General features: G+C 48.3%; 4 protein-coding genes across 7 annotated transcripts; 2 read left to right on the forward strand and 2 right to left on the reverse strand.

Moving 5' to 3' along the window:
• Positions 1-109: 109 nt before the first annotated feature.
• LOC6620393 (N-acetylglucosaminyl-phosphatidylinositol de-N-acetylase) lies at positions 110-2,859 on the forward strand. The gene is made up of 4 exons (XM_002044565.2): positions 110-1,099; positions 1,698-1,988; positions 2,135-2,228; positions 2,290-2,859. The coding sequence occupies exons 1-4, from the start codon at positions 550-552 to the stop codon at positions 2,465-2,467; spliced, it is 1,113 nt and encodes a 370-aa protein (XP_002044601.1). The 5' UTR covers positions 110-549; the 3' UTR covers positions 2,468-2,859.
• A 337-nt stretch (positions 2,860-3,196) lies between these two features.
• On the reverse strand, positions 3,197-7,605 carry LOC6620394. 4 transcript variants are annotated; one of them, XM_032720599.1, is made up of 5 exons: positions 7,428-7,604; positions 4,675-7,156; positions 4,427-4,621; positions 3,588-4,368; positions 3,197-3,531 (listed from the first exon to the last, which is right to left on the reverse strand). In XM_032720599.1, exons 1-5 carry the CDS (start codon positions 7,461-7,463, stop codon positions 3,360-3,362), a joined length of 3,666 nt encoding a protein of 1,221 aa, XP_032576490.1. In that variant the 5' UTR covers positions 7,464-7,604; the 3' UTR covers positions 3,197-3,359. The 4 variants fall into 4 exon arrangements, with proteins under 4 accessions (XP_032576490.1, XP_032576489.1, XP_032576488.1 ...); XM_032720598.1 differs by lacking the exon at positions 7,428-7,604 and having other exon boundaries at positions 4,675-7,341; XM_032720597.1 differs by lacking the exons at positions 3,197-3,531; positions 3,588-4,368 and having other exon boundaries at positions 4,526-4,617; positions 7,428-7,605.
• Positions 7,606-7,890: 285 nt separating this feature from the next.
• On the forward strand, positions 7,891-9,730 carry LOC6620396. Its single transcript, XM_002044568.2, has 2 exons — positions 7,891-8,051; positions 8,909-9,730. Exons 1-2 carry the CDS (start codon positions 7,992-7,994, stop codon positions 9,614-9,616), a joined length of 768 nt encoding a protein of 255 aa, XP_002044604.2. The 5' UTR covers positions 7,891-7,991; the 3' UTR covers positions 9,617-9,730.
• A 64-nt stretch (positions 9,731-9,794) lies between these two features.
• On the reverse strand, positions 9,795-12,521 carry LOC6620397 (mediator of RNA polymerase II transcription subunit 25). The gene has a single exon (XM_002044569.2). The coding sequence runs from the start codon at positions 12,425-12,427 to the stop codon at positions 9,857-9,859; it is 2,571 nt and encodes an 856-aa protein (XP_002044605.1). The 5' UTR covers positions 12,428-12,521; the 3' UTR covers positions 9,795-9,856.
• Between the last annotated feature and the right edge of the window lie 438 nt (positions 12,522-12,959).

Raw genomic sequence — 12,959 nt, forward strand, 5'->3', positions numbered from 1 at the left:
TACCAGAATTTATAAAAACAGTGACAAGAGTACCCCTACCGCTGGGCACTTTGTCCAACAGCTGACGCCAGAGATGGACTGATATATTCTCACGAATGGTAACTTGCCAGCGAACGATGAATGGCAGAAAAGAGTTTATCAATTTATTCGAGTGCTAATTAGATAATTACAGCTTGGTAGTTGCACGGCGCACCTGACAGTCTGATTAGAAGCGTAGCGGAAATCGTGATTGAGTCAGCGTGAGTCGCGGACCTGCCACGCACCACGCCAGTTGCCCATCTCTAGCTGCTGCCCCCGAAAGTCGAAAACGCGTAAAGTTTTCGAATAAAATGCAGAGATTAGCCGATTAGGCGGCGCGCGGGCTCGTAACCAAACGTTTTCAAGTATTAAACTACCGATTAAGAAACACATCCACTTAGTGCAATAGTTTAAGTAACCGCCCGAGCACCGTTATCGCCGCTTTTCTTCGCTGCCAAATTGCGCTGCATGTCCATTTTTGGTGAAGAATTTCTCGCCAAAAATCTTGCCCTTGGCCGGACGCAATGAGCGATGAGATTTAACTGGCTGAGCGAGTACGTGGCCAGCATATCAAGCAGCATTGCATCGACATCCCCGTGGCGCCAACTGCAGCAGCAGGTGCAGCAGGTGCAGCAGCTCGTCCCCAATCCGCAGGCCATCTACTGCCGTATCAGGTCATCATCCGCCGAAGCACTGGAGCACGTACTGATCGCCTGTGCGGTGTACTTGCTAGTATGCCTGGGCCTCTACAAGCTCACCTTTTGGCTCTCCGGAGCCGCATCGGCATCAGGATCGGGACTGGACGGCCACCACAACGACAACGACACCAGCAATGCCGGGTCGGGCGAGGGGTCAGAGCTGAGCCCAAGTCCCGATGGCAATCGGAGTCCTGGCGGCCTGAAGCAGGCCCTGCAGTCTGGACTACGGCTGCGTAGCGTCCGGCTGCCCAAAACGGCGTGCATGGAGCGCGTCTTGCTGATCACCGCCCATCCGGATGACGAGTGCATGTTCTTCGGACCGCTGATCTACTCGCTGACGCAGCGCCAAGGCTGCCAGGTGTACATACTTTGCTTGTCCAACGGTGAGACCACCAGCAGTGACATCATCCCCAAACCACCAATAGATCTGGAAGCATTAAACGAAAGTACACGTTTCGAAATCAGTAGCGAATCGGATTTATCTTTATTGCTGCCATATGGGCACAGCATTCTCTTTGTGTTAGCCACCAATTGATTTCGTGCAAAATAGTCCCTATAGGAATATTTAATTCTCTTTAAATGTTATGTTCTGGCCCATTATTATTTGAATTATTGCAAAGATTCAGGGGCTACACCGATGTTATCTTTTTATAGATTATAGGTACAAGCATTGATAAAAATAATACCAAGTTGACAAATCTGATAGTAATGTAGGGCCGATTTGTCTATATATTTCTTAAAAATTTAGGCACTCATTGAAAAACCATTTAATTTCCGAATAATTGTAGTTAATTTACATTCAACTTCTATACACATCATATCATAACTTTTTAAGTTTCTCTAAAAAACTGCTTTCAATGTATTGAACATGTTGACCGATCGTACATGATTGTTTAAAGTGTGTGCTTTTGCACTTAAGATGACATCATTATTTTATCCTTTTGAAAATGATCTTTATTAATCAATTGCTTTCTCGCCCAGGCAACTTCGAGCACAAGGCGAAGGTGAGGCGTCAGGAACTGTGGCGCTCTTGCTCCAAACTGGGCATTCCCGAGTCCAACATCGTGCTGATGAATGCCACCAACCTGCCGGACGACCCATACGTGGACTGGCGCCCAGATGCGGTGGCCAGCTTGATACTGCACACGATCGAAAGCCTCGACATCCAGGCGATATTCACTTTTGATCGGGATGGCGTCAGCTCGCATCCGAACCATTGTGCTGTGTATTACGCGGCCGCCTCGCTCTGTTTGGCCAACCTTTTGCCCAAAGGTGAGGAGGCGTGTGAGTCACGCGGGCGGCGACGGATGCAAACAATGGGTGCATGTTAATTGGCGTGCCCATCGCTGCATTTGTCGCTATTAATAGCCATAGATATTATAGTATAGAGCAATTTTTTATGTACCTTCCCAATGCAGATTGTAAATTCTACACCTTGGACTCGATCAATGTGGTCAGAAAATATCTATCCATCTTGGACCTGCTGTGCACGTGCTTTATGTCTACGCATTGGTATGTGTTAGAAGTGAATCCGAATTCATATATAAATTCTAATGAGTTCTTTATTACACAGGTGCATTCTGAATTGGAAGGAAGCTGCGATTGTGAGGAGTGCGATGATGGAGCATCAGTCGCAGATGCGATGGTTTCGCTGGCTCTACATTTACTTTTCGCGCTACATGTTCATCAATTCGATGCGTCAGATAAATCTCTCGGATGTGGAGTTGGAAATGCAGATACATGACAACTAACAGGAGGAGGGCCAGCGATTGAATTGCAAAAGACAAACTACCTTCATGATCGGATGCTCCGGTTGGCAGAGCAAGTGGTTTTTAATTTAGACTCTGACGATTCTACTAGTATATATATGTATGTAACTACTACTGTTGGCCAAACGATCGATAGTAATTGGAAAGCTATATCCAAAACCACGAAGGGAACAAAGAATCAGCAAAGCGGCAGTACCATAGGCAACCGAAACCACAAAACAGTCCATTAATTAGTTCCACACTCACATATGAAATGGCATATCTTTAATTCTTATTAGTTAGCTCTAATTATTATTTATACTCAGTCCAAGCAATGTTCCAAAGTGTGCGATGTAGTCAATGCTTTAAAATTAAACATGTATGCGTTATTCTAATTGTTGTTAGCTTATGTTTTCATTTTTGTTTTGTGTACATTGATTTCCCCCGTAGCATACACACCTTTAGTGAGTCACTTTCGTTCTTGTAAAATTGTAAAATAGTTTGTTGTAAGCAGCGAAGTACAATAATAATTTTATAAAATATATTTACATAAATATATATATGAATGTATGTATACACACATAAACCAATCTCATGATGAGCCAGAGAGGATAGATTTTAGAATGCTGTTGAAAAATATTATTTATTTAAAGTATTTTAATGAGCCGCACTTTAAAATTGATTGTTTTATGGGCCCACGCAGAACTTAGTAAAATGCGAGACGATTTTTTGTTGCAATACTTAAATCTATTGTTTTATTCTAATTCCGAATTTGAAGTCGAAAACACAGAATTAACTTCAATTAGAATAAGAAGAGTTTTGTTTTTGGCCTTCACACAGTTTTTTCCACCATAAATTTATCCCATGCCGGCTCGGAACTTCTCCTCCGAATCGCCTAGACGTCCACATCTTCCGCACAGTTAACAATCACCTTGCCCAGCCCAATGTTGGACTCGTGCTGGGCAGCTCGGAAGGCCTCGTCCGCCTTGCTCAGGGGATACGTGGCCGTTATGAATTTTTGCATATGTGCTCGACCAGATTGCATGAGTTGAAGAGCAGTCGGATACCTGCGAGGATAGGAGGATAACTAAATGGTTAGACATGGAAATTCTGGTGCACCCACATATTGGCGGAACGAAAACTGGGCACTAGGCGGATGTTCTTCATTAGTACGTCCAGGGCATTGAAGCTGGCACACTCTGAATCGCACTCGGCCAGCACACACACCCCACATGGCTGCAGGGCCATGACCGCCAGATTCATTGTCATTGCAGAGATGGAGCAGTTGATTACGCAGTCCGGCCAGTCCCGGAACTTGCTGTAGATGGCTTCAAGGACCTCTCCGAACAGTGCGTTGCTATCGAACTCGACTGCTTGGAAACCGAAGTCCCGGGCGACCACATCCAGAGCCGGAGCCATACAACCGGCAATGGCCACACGCTTGGCTCCGATGGCCTTTGCGCATATGCCGGCCGCCACAGCCGTTGGGCAGGCTCCCAGGATGAGGACGTTGCTGGTGGGCGTGACATTGGCCTTGAAGCACGCCTGACAACCCAGTGCTAGTGTCTGCGTCAGGGCACCCGCCTCCAAGCTGATGGACGCAGGAAGGCGGTGACAGAGGTCGGCCGGATGCGTTTGGTAGGTGTTCAGGAAGCCGTTGTACACCAAGCCGGAGCACATGTTGTACAGGCCCTTCTTGCATAGGTCACAGATGCCGCAGGATAATGCCGATTCCATGACGACCCGGTCACCCACGTGCAGATGCTGGACGCATCGACCGAGTTCCTCCACGATGCCCGTCGCATCATGGCCCAGGGACATAGCCTCCATGTCCCGATTGCCGTTCTCAAAGACATGGATGTCCGAGTTGGAGACGGCCACTGAGCCCGTTCGAATGAGGACGTCTGTCCGCGAAAGGAGTGATCGATTATAAAGCTTTCAACTGAAGGATAAACCACTTACCAAAATCCTTTGGTCGGGGCTTGGAAAAGGGAACCACGCTGATCTCGTAGGGATTCGTTACGCGTAGCGTAAGTGCTTCATCATCCGCGGTGCGCTTTTCAGAGGGTGGATGGCAACATGGCCGCGTGCTGAATGATCTTCTCTGCGGCTGCAGCTGGACAATAGAACTCTGGACCAAGAGATTGCCTATTCTGTCTTGGGAACAGGATGAGAGAACTGAGCAACTATAAACTATCATGATTACGCACCATCCTTTTTCTTCTTGCGATCGCATTTCTTCTTCGGGAACTTGACCTTGCCGCATTTGCCGGTGCAGCTTTTCTTTGGACAGTCGCCTTCGTCGTTGAAGCAATCCTCGCGTAGTCCCGTTCGCTCCTTGATGTCCTTGCCACGATTGATGGGGTATTTGGTCTGCATTTCGCCACACTTGCCGCCGGATTTGCCCTTCTTGGCGTAGCCGCGATTGCCGTTTTGTGACATGGCTCCACCGGAGATCCTTCCCGCAAGTCCGCCGAAGCGTCTTCTCATGAGGGCCGTGTTAATGGTGAATCGGGCCGGAGCAACTGCCTTGTGTAGCAGCCGACTCGTGCAGAGCGAGCACTGGCAAGAGCTCTCAATCTTCGGAACAGGGACACGATAGTGACGGCGCACAAGAGTGGAGTAGACTTTGAAGCGGGGACCATTTGAAACAGTATTCGATTCACGGAAGGCTTGGCCCAAGGCGGTGGACAAGTGGCGCCTGCTTGCTTCCGGTAGGTTAGCAACGGTGGAGAACTTGCATTTGCTCTTGCCGCCACTACCTCCCTTCTTGAACTTGGCGCATGGATCCTTCTTTTTGTCACCTTTCTTGGCACAAGGATCCTTCTTCTTCTTGGCACAAGGATCCTTCTTCTTCTTGGCACAAGGGTCTGCCTTCTTGGCACAAGGATCCTTCTTCTTCTTGGCACAGGGATCTGCCTTCTTCTTGGCACATGGATCCTTCTTCTTGGCACAGGGATCTGCCTTCTTCTTAGCACAAGGATCCTTCTTCTTCTTGGCACAGGGATCTGCCTTCTTCTTGGCACAGGGATCTGCCTTCTTCTTGGCACAGGGATCTGCCTTCTTCTTGGCGCATGGATCCTTCTTCTCTCCAGACTTGAACTTAGCACAAGGGTCCTTTTTCTTATTGTCCTTCTTGTCACACGGATCCTTCTTCTTATCCTTGCCGCAAGCACTCTTGCCGCCGCCCTTTCCCTTGCACGTGATCTCAGTGGTATTCAACGCTTTCTTCTTGGGTGCCTTCTTCTTACCAGGCCGCTCGCAGGGATCCTCCTTGCAGGGATCTGTGATTAGGGGACATTTGCCAGGGCATTTGCGCTTGGGTTTCACGGGCGGATGCTTGCAGCCGTCTTTGTCCACGGGAACTGGCACCTCTTGCTCCTGAATGCCGGGCGTGGCACACGCTTCTTCGGTTATCTTCTGCAGGGATTCCCGCACTTGACCAACTTGATTAGCCGCCGACATATGGGAAGTATCGATGATCCTATTAGGAATAGTCTCCTCATCCTTGGTCAGTTCCAGGTCGGCAATGTAGGTATCCGAGGATTTTCCTGCGAAACCTTTCTCCAAGGCGGTACTGCATAGGTTGGCAGCCAGCGAGGTGAGGTCATCGTTGAAGCCCGGCATTTTGTCCTCCGTCAGTTGGGCGGGGCTCAACTTCTGGGTATCGATCTCCACTACGCCCGAGATCAAGGCGTTGAACCTAAGCGGCAGCGTCTTCTCCACGGTGCCAGGCGCATCCAATTCCACCTTTGTGTGCATACAGATCATGGGATCCTGCGGAGTTACGGCGTTCGTGTCCTTGCTCTCCAGAGCCTGACGCAGATTGGTCATGTCCATTTCGAAGGACAGCTCCATTGACGAAACGGCCATATCGTTGAGGCGATTGCTCAAATCCTGCGGCACATCCACACGCACCTCCTCGACGAAGTCGCTCTCTTGGTTGGCGAGCTCTTGGAGACTGGATGCCCTGGTTGAGCCATGGATGGGTTCCGTCTGGGCCATGGCCGACATGGATTTGGTGGTTTTCAGAGCGGAGTTGATAGCTGGATTACCCAAAGCGTTTTGGAGGCAACTATTGACTGCCGTCTGGCGTTGCAGCGGCATGTTTACACCCTGACCCGCATCCAGTGCAGTTCCCACAGCGTCCGCCGTTGACGTGGATGGGTAGGCCTCCCAAAATTTGCGGTCCTGGGCACCCGCCCCGGCCTTGACTTCTTTTGGCTGATCCTGATCCTGCAGGGCCTTCAAGGCACCGTATTCCTCGACCATGCTGTTGGAGAAGGTCTCGATGTGGTTGGCGTACAAGCGCAACTTGTTGATGGTTTCCAGTGTGTCCTTGAGTTCGTTGCCATCCATGCCGGACAGATCCAAGGGCACAATGACTATCTTCAGATCGTTGCCATCGCCCTTTTCCGGTGTGATCAGTCCAATGGGCATGATCTTGGGCGCATTGCCCGAGCTGCCGGAAAAGCTAATCCTTTTGCGCAGTATATCCACGTTATCGCTGACCGAGAACACATTGCTACCCTTTTGGGAGTACCTCTGCACCCGGACGCGACACGGATGACTCGTCCTCCGGCTAGACTTGGATCCGGAGGAGGCACTGGTGCAAAGTTGCCTCAACCGTTCAGCATGGAGTAGGCTGCGCGGTCGGTAAAGCGGAGCATGGTAGCTGACGCATCTAGATATCTGGAGGAGATTAGGTCCGAGACGGTTAGTCGGGAACTTCCCGAATATGCCTGGCATTTTTTTCTTTTTATGTACAAATTTTTGACTTGATTTACGAATACATAAGTTAACACACGGTAGAATTTGAGTTTTCAGAAAAGGAAAGAAACCAAAATGTTGTGTAGTGTAAGACGTAGCAAGGAAAAATGGTCTAAAAGTTAAACAAACGTCTAACGTAAAAGTAAAGGGCCTACTGATTTTGGGTTTTAGCCCCAATTCAAGTGTACTGTACCTGTAAAATGTTGGTTACTCTGCCAAATAAGCGCATACTACTGAATTTTTCACTTGTCCTGAAAGGCCCAAAAATAAAAACTTTGAATTTTGAATTTTGGTGGAATTTTTTTTGTAGTTTTACAAAAGGTTGTGTACTAGCTCTGGGCTATGTTTTCAGACTGGGCCAGTAAGCCATACGAGATTATGAACTAAAATTCGGTAGCCTACTGTTTTCCCGAAATTTCTATAAGATTCCTTAATAGATTCGTTTGGCAAGTCCTTGAAAATAAGGAAATTATTGCAACCCTTTTGCTGCAGATATGATCCCATAAATGCTGTCACTCCAAAAACCCGAAGAACCGACTTTTTTGGGGGGCCTCTAAATGCATTTTGAATTAAATTTAGGTACCACAATTGCTCCTACCGTTGCTGCATATTAATTGATTCACTGGTCACCTGGCCACCCAACCAATTGGTGCCTCAGTTCGATTTTTGCTTTTGCTGGCAGCGGTTTCAGTTTCTGTTTCGTTTCGGTTTTAGTTTCGATTTCTAGCCCAGAGCTAGATCCGTGATTCCATTGACAATGTTGCGATTGGCCAGCTCCACACTTAGTAGTTCCATATGTCTTATTGTGTTTTTTAATGTAAGCAAACACTTGGCATTGCCGATTATTAGGGAACTTGGCGATGTCTTAATTCATGGGTTTTTTTTTAAAACAAATAAGTGACTCATGAACTGTCCAAGGAAATGGCGTAGGTCATGCATAGAGTTTGATTTGCAAATTGGAGATCACCATTGTATACAATTAATTATATATCATATCCCCACAAAGCTTTGCTTAAAACTTTAATCCCATGTAACATTTGATTCTTTAGATCGAAGCTGTTGAGCCAAAGGAAATTTTGAATAACAGATTGTAAGATAATGTAACTATAATCTGCACATTAGTAAGAATATAATCAGACACTCCTGCGAGGGCTTTTTGAGCACCAAAAGCCCAAAAAAATTGAGAATGTACTCAGTGGCATTAATCATTAATCTTATGAGAAGAAACCTTCTTGATTTCGAGACGAAAACTATTTCAATTTTGATATTTTCAAAACGAAGAAGTATCCGGTTTAAGATTGTGGAAAAGAGACGTGAGGGAAAGACTGATATAATGAGAGCAAAGTCAATGGCAATCTGAGAATGGTTCGATCTCGATTTTAGTATGCTGATTCGATTTTGGCTAGGTTTTGATATCGAAATTTTCTAATCGAGATCGTTGAGAACGGTTTTTTCTCTGAGTGTAGATAGGCACATATCATAACTCCCAATCCTCATCTTTGATTTGTAAAGCCGCCATATCTTATTCAACGAATTCAAGGTCCAATGACGCGTGCGCGTTGGGATTTGAATATAGAAAGCCTTATTAACGGCCATACTCAATATTCATTAACGTACGTGCAACCGGTCATTAAGCGCCAATTATAGATTCCATTTCTCCGAATGTATCTGCAGTTTTTGTGGCTGCTGCTGCTGCTGACGACGACGACGTCCGCCAAGCCCACCAACTCCAGCGATTCTGGCTCCAGGAGTGGAATGCTGCATGTGACCAGCTTTGTGAACCAGAAACCCAAGTCGGGAGTCCGTGAAGAGTTCGATTTCGAGCAGAATGAAGCGGAGGCCACCAACTCGGCGCATCTGCAACAGCTCTTCGGCAGTTTGTTGCAACTGCCTGGCAAGGGAAACATGAGTCTGGAGCTGTCCCTGGAGACGGACGACGATCCGGTCAGCGAGCGGAACCAGTTGGAAGATGAGATGGAGGCCACTGGGGAGCAGCATGAGGGCTTCACCGAATCAGCGGACGCTTGGCATCGCATTAAGCTGAATATTCCGGTCCTGGAGCCGGTGAAGCACCTGATAAACACAGTTGGCGGTGGCGGCGTAAACGACTCCCATGTGAAGAGCAATACTCATCGGCTGATTGGACACCATGGCGTCCACGAAACTCATCACAATGGCGGGAACATCAGCTCCCCGGCCATTGAAACGGAGGAGGATCGGGAGACAGCCATCGACAGCACCGGATTCGATGTTCTGGAAACGTTGGGCAGCGCGGGAACGGTTCTGTTCAGCATATTGCAGAATCTTCGAAAGGTTTTTGCCGCCAGCGCAGGAAGTGCAAGTTCCGCATCCTCGGGGGGTGGCGGCGGTGGAGCAAACTAGAGGGCTTCCTTCGGAGATTATGTACTGTGATTAATATAAGCCTTGTGCAAATTCGGATTCCTCTTGATTCTTACTAATTAAATAAACGAAATGTTATGAAAATGGCGAAATTAAGGACGGTTGTATGTTTTAGTTTTGGAAAATAGGTTGCGGCACTACCCCAAAATAGACTTCCAGATGGATTTTATACAATATTTTACTGTCTTAATCCTGGTTTTTGATACGATACTCTTAAGTAGCCTACATGAACTCATAGTTTCCGTCGTCAAAGTTGCGGTTGCCGACCATTGGACCGCCTGCTCCCATTTGATTGGGATTCTGGCCACCCATTTGTGGCCGGAACTGATTGCCTGGCGTGGTCTGATGCTGCAAGAGCTGGCGCAGCCCCGGGTTGTTGTTGCTCATCATGGGACGCACCATGCGCTGCTGTTGCTGTTGAGCCTGCTGCTGCTGCATGGCGGCGACGTTTGGCGCCACTTGTTGCAACTGCTGCTGGAGGTTTGGATTGGGCACGCCACCGGGACCAACGCCCACACCAACACCTACGCCCAGCGGCATTCGCTGCTGCTGCATCATGTTCATCTGCATTTGATTCTGTTGCATGGGCATGCCGCCGGGACCGGGACCGGGTCCGCCGCCAGGACCTCCACCACCCATCTGCATATTAAGTTGGAACTGGTTGTAGTGTTGCTGCTGGGAGTTATCTTGTTGCATCTGTTGCTGCTGCTGCTGTTGTTGTTGTTGCTGCTGCAGCTCCATGGGCGACTTGCCCTGCTGCTGCATCATTTGCTGCTGTTGTTGCTGCTGTTGCATGTTGCCGTGCTGCTTTTGCTGTATGACTTTGCGCAGACGCTCCACAAACATTGCCTGATTGTTGGGAATGAAGCCCAGGAAAGCATTGCGATCGGGCGTGTAGAGTAGAATGAGAACCTTAAGGTCACAGGCTGGTGAGTTGGGGATGGAGGAGAAGTGAACGCAGCCAGCGTAGCCGGAGGTCATCATCTTGGCCAGCGAATCCAGTGCCTCTCCTGGAGTGGGTCGAAAAACAACCATTTTTGAATCCTTGAGAAACTGCCCACCGATATTGCCGACTAGGTGCTTGGGCATTAGCTGCATCAAAAGCTTGGGCGGCCAGTTCTCAGCCTTGATCTCGGGCTCGCCATCTTTGATGTTGGTGCACACGGTGCACTGGAGTGTATGGGGAATCTTCTGCTGATCGGATTTCGGCTTCTCTGACCACTCCAGAATTCCGGTCCAGATCTTTTCCCTCAAAGAGGCCTGCTCCTGCTGTGAATTTCCCTGCTGTTGCTGCTGCGGATTGACTTGCTGCTGGGGATTAGACTGCTGTCCCACTTGTTGTTGCTGCTGCTGCGGATTAGACATGTTGCCAGTATTGCTCGCCGGCATCATATTGTTTCCTGCATTGGGATTTCCCTGCTGCTGTTGCTGTCCTTGCTGCTGCTGCTGCTGTTGCTGGGCCAGTTGCTGTTGCTGCTGCAACTGCTGGTGGTTTAGCATCTGCTGTTGGCTCAGCATCTGCATCCTTTGTTGTTGCTGCTGTTGGGCCTGTTGTTGCTGCTGCTGCTGCGCCTGCTGCTGCTGCAGCGAGGTCACAGTTTGGTTCGGCGGCGGCGCATTAATGCGCGATATCAGAGCAGAATTTTGATTCTGTTGCATGCCACCGCCTTGGCCCACACCGCCCACATTGCCTGCTCCCTGCATGAAGGGCGGACGCGCCTGACCCGGCTGGTTGGGATACATCCATCGGTTTTGGCCGGGTCCCACGTTTTGTTGGAAGTTCGGATTTTGCATTTGATTGGAAACGAATTGATTCTGCTGCTGCTGCTGCAATAGTTGCTGTTGCTGCTGTGGATTGAGTAAACCAGCTGGCGGATTTGGACCGGGCTGCTGTTGCTGCATTGTGTTCATGTTCATGACCTGCTGCTGAGGATTTCCCTGTTGTTGCTGCTGCTGCTGTTGTTGTTGCTGCTGCTGCTGGGCTGGAGTGGTGTCCATGGGCATGCCCTGGCCTTGTTGTTGCTGACCAGCTTGATTTTGTTGCTGTTGTTGTTGCTGCTGCACTGTAGCCTGTGCCGCATTGGGAGCAGCCATTTGGGCCGCCATGCTGTTGGGACTAGGTGCTCGCTCCTTAAGACTGTATCCCTTTAGGAGCACCAGGTGTCTTATGTTCTTGGCGTAGTTTTTGCTCGTAATGGGCTGATCTCCGTCAGCCTTCATAAAAAGCTTGAACAACACCGGCATCTTGCGTGGCGCAATAATTGACAGATTGATTTTGCGCTCGTTAAAGAGTGCCGCCAGCTGCTCACATGATTTGCCCGGATACTTCCACGATTCCGTTGTGGGCATCTGGTACGGCGGACTATTGCAGATGAGAATGCAGTGCCTCTGGACGCTGGTCTGATCGAGCAGTTGGCGTCGTTCGCTGATGTCGTCAAAACAGCCGTGGGCCGCAGCAAATCCTTCGGCCATGTGGGCACAAGACTCCATTCCACCTCCCACCAATGGCAATCTTTCGATCGTCTCCATCACTTTCTGGGGCTGCATGAAGGGTCCATAGGTGGAACAAACTGGCTCCAGCAGATTGGCCGCCGTACGGTAGACCACGATACCATACAGAGTGGCAAAGCGCTCCGCAATCAGGTACTCCCGCTCGTCGATGGAGCCAGTGGTAAAGTGCTCCAATGTCGGCAGGATGTAGTTGGTCTTTAGTTCGTTGATATAGGCTCCGTTGATGGCGCTGCCCTCGATGACGAAGACCACGTCGGCCAGGGGAATCTGGTCCACCTCCATTGGACGATGGGAGTTGTCTTTAAGTTGGAAAACTTTTTGCAAAAAATGTAAACTATGTTGTCTGCTTTTCACCGCTCTTCTACTTTTTTCGTTTGTTTTGGATATCGCTCTGCTGCTATCGATAGTCAACTTATAGTTATCGCTCCGCGATTTCAAGGGCTGCAAAATAAATTAAAATTCAAAAATGCCCATACAAATGAATTTAAGTAATATACAGATTGTCTTAAAAACTTGTTTCTATTGAATTCTATATCTATGCTCACAAATAAAATAATCTTTTGGTGATTTACATGATTAACTTCAAATTGCAAAATATACACAAAAGATAACTTTAAATACGATAAGAATACCATTTTCCAGGGCTGGTATCATAGCTATAATTGTTTTATGTATTAATTTTCAGTGGAATTTTAAAGTTAATTCTTTGAATATTCGTTACCAATAGCTCATATCGATGGTTGCAAGTGCTGCCAGACTCTCGCAGTGAGTGTCCGTGCAGCAGTCTGGCAGCGCGATCAGCTGTTCCTATTGC

Source organism: Drosophila sechellia, chromosome 3R (assembly GCF_004382195.2).
Source record: "Drosophila sechellia strain sech25 chromosome 3R, ASM438219v1, whole genome shotgun sequence".
In the NCBI taxonomy this organism is placed as follows: Eukaryota; Metazoa; Arthropoda; class Insecta; order Diptera; family Drosophilidae; genus Drosophila; species Drosophila sechellia.

Bases quoted from the DNA above. Each gene is read 5' to 3' on its own strand.
- LOC6620393 (XM_002044565.2), top strand. From the start codon at position 550: ATGAGATTTAACTGGCTGAGCGAGTACGTGGCCAGCATATCAAGCAGC. The intron at 1,989-2,134 runs GTGAGGAGGCGT...TTCCCAATGCAG, and splicing joins GGCCAACCTTTTGCCCAAAG to ATTGTAAATTCTACACCTTG. The intron at 2,229-2,289 runs GTATGTGTTAGA...TTTATTACACAG, and splicing joins TGCTTTATGTCTACGCATTG to GTGCATTCTGAATTGGAAGG.
- LOC6620397 (XM_002044569.2), bottom strand. From the start codon at position 12,427: ATGGAGGTGGACCAGATTCCCCTGGCCGACGTGGTCTTCGTCATCGAG.
- LOC6620394 (XM_032720598.1), bottom strand. From the start codon at position 7,213: ATGCCAGGCATATTCGGGAAGTTCCCGACTAACCGTCTCGGACCTAAT. The intron at 4,369-4,426 runs GTAAGTGGTTTA...TTTCGCGGACAG, and splicing joins GCCCCGACCAAAGGATTTTG to ACGTCCTCATTCGAACGGGC. The intron at 3,532-3,587 runs GTGGGTGCACCA...CTATCCTCGCAG, and splicing joins AGTTTTCGTTCCGCCAATAT to GTATCCGACTGCTCTTCAAC.
- LOC6620396 (XM_002044568.2), top strand. From the start codon at position 7,992: ATGTTGCGATTGGCCAGCTCCACACTTAGTAGTTCCATATGTCTTATT. The intron at 8,052-8,908 runs GTAAGCAAACAC...ATGTATCTGCAG, and splicing joins GTCTTATTGTGTTTTTTAAT to TTTTTGTGGCTGCTGCTGCT.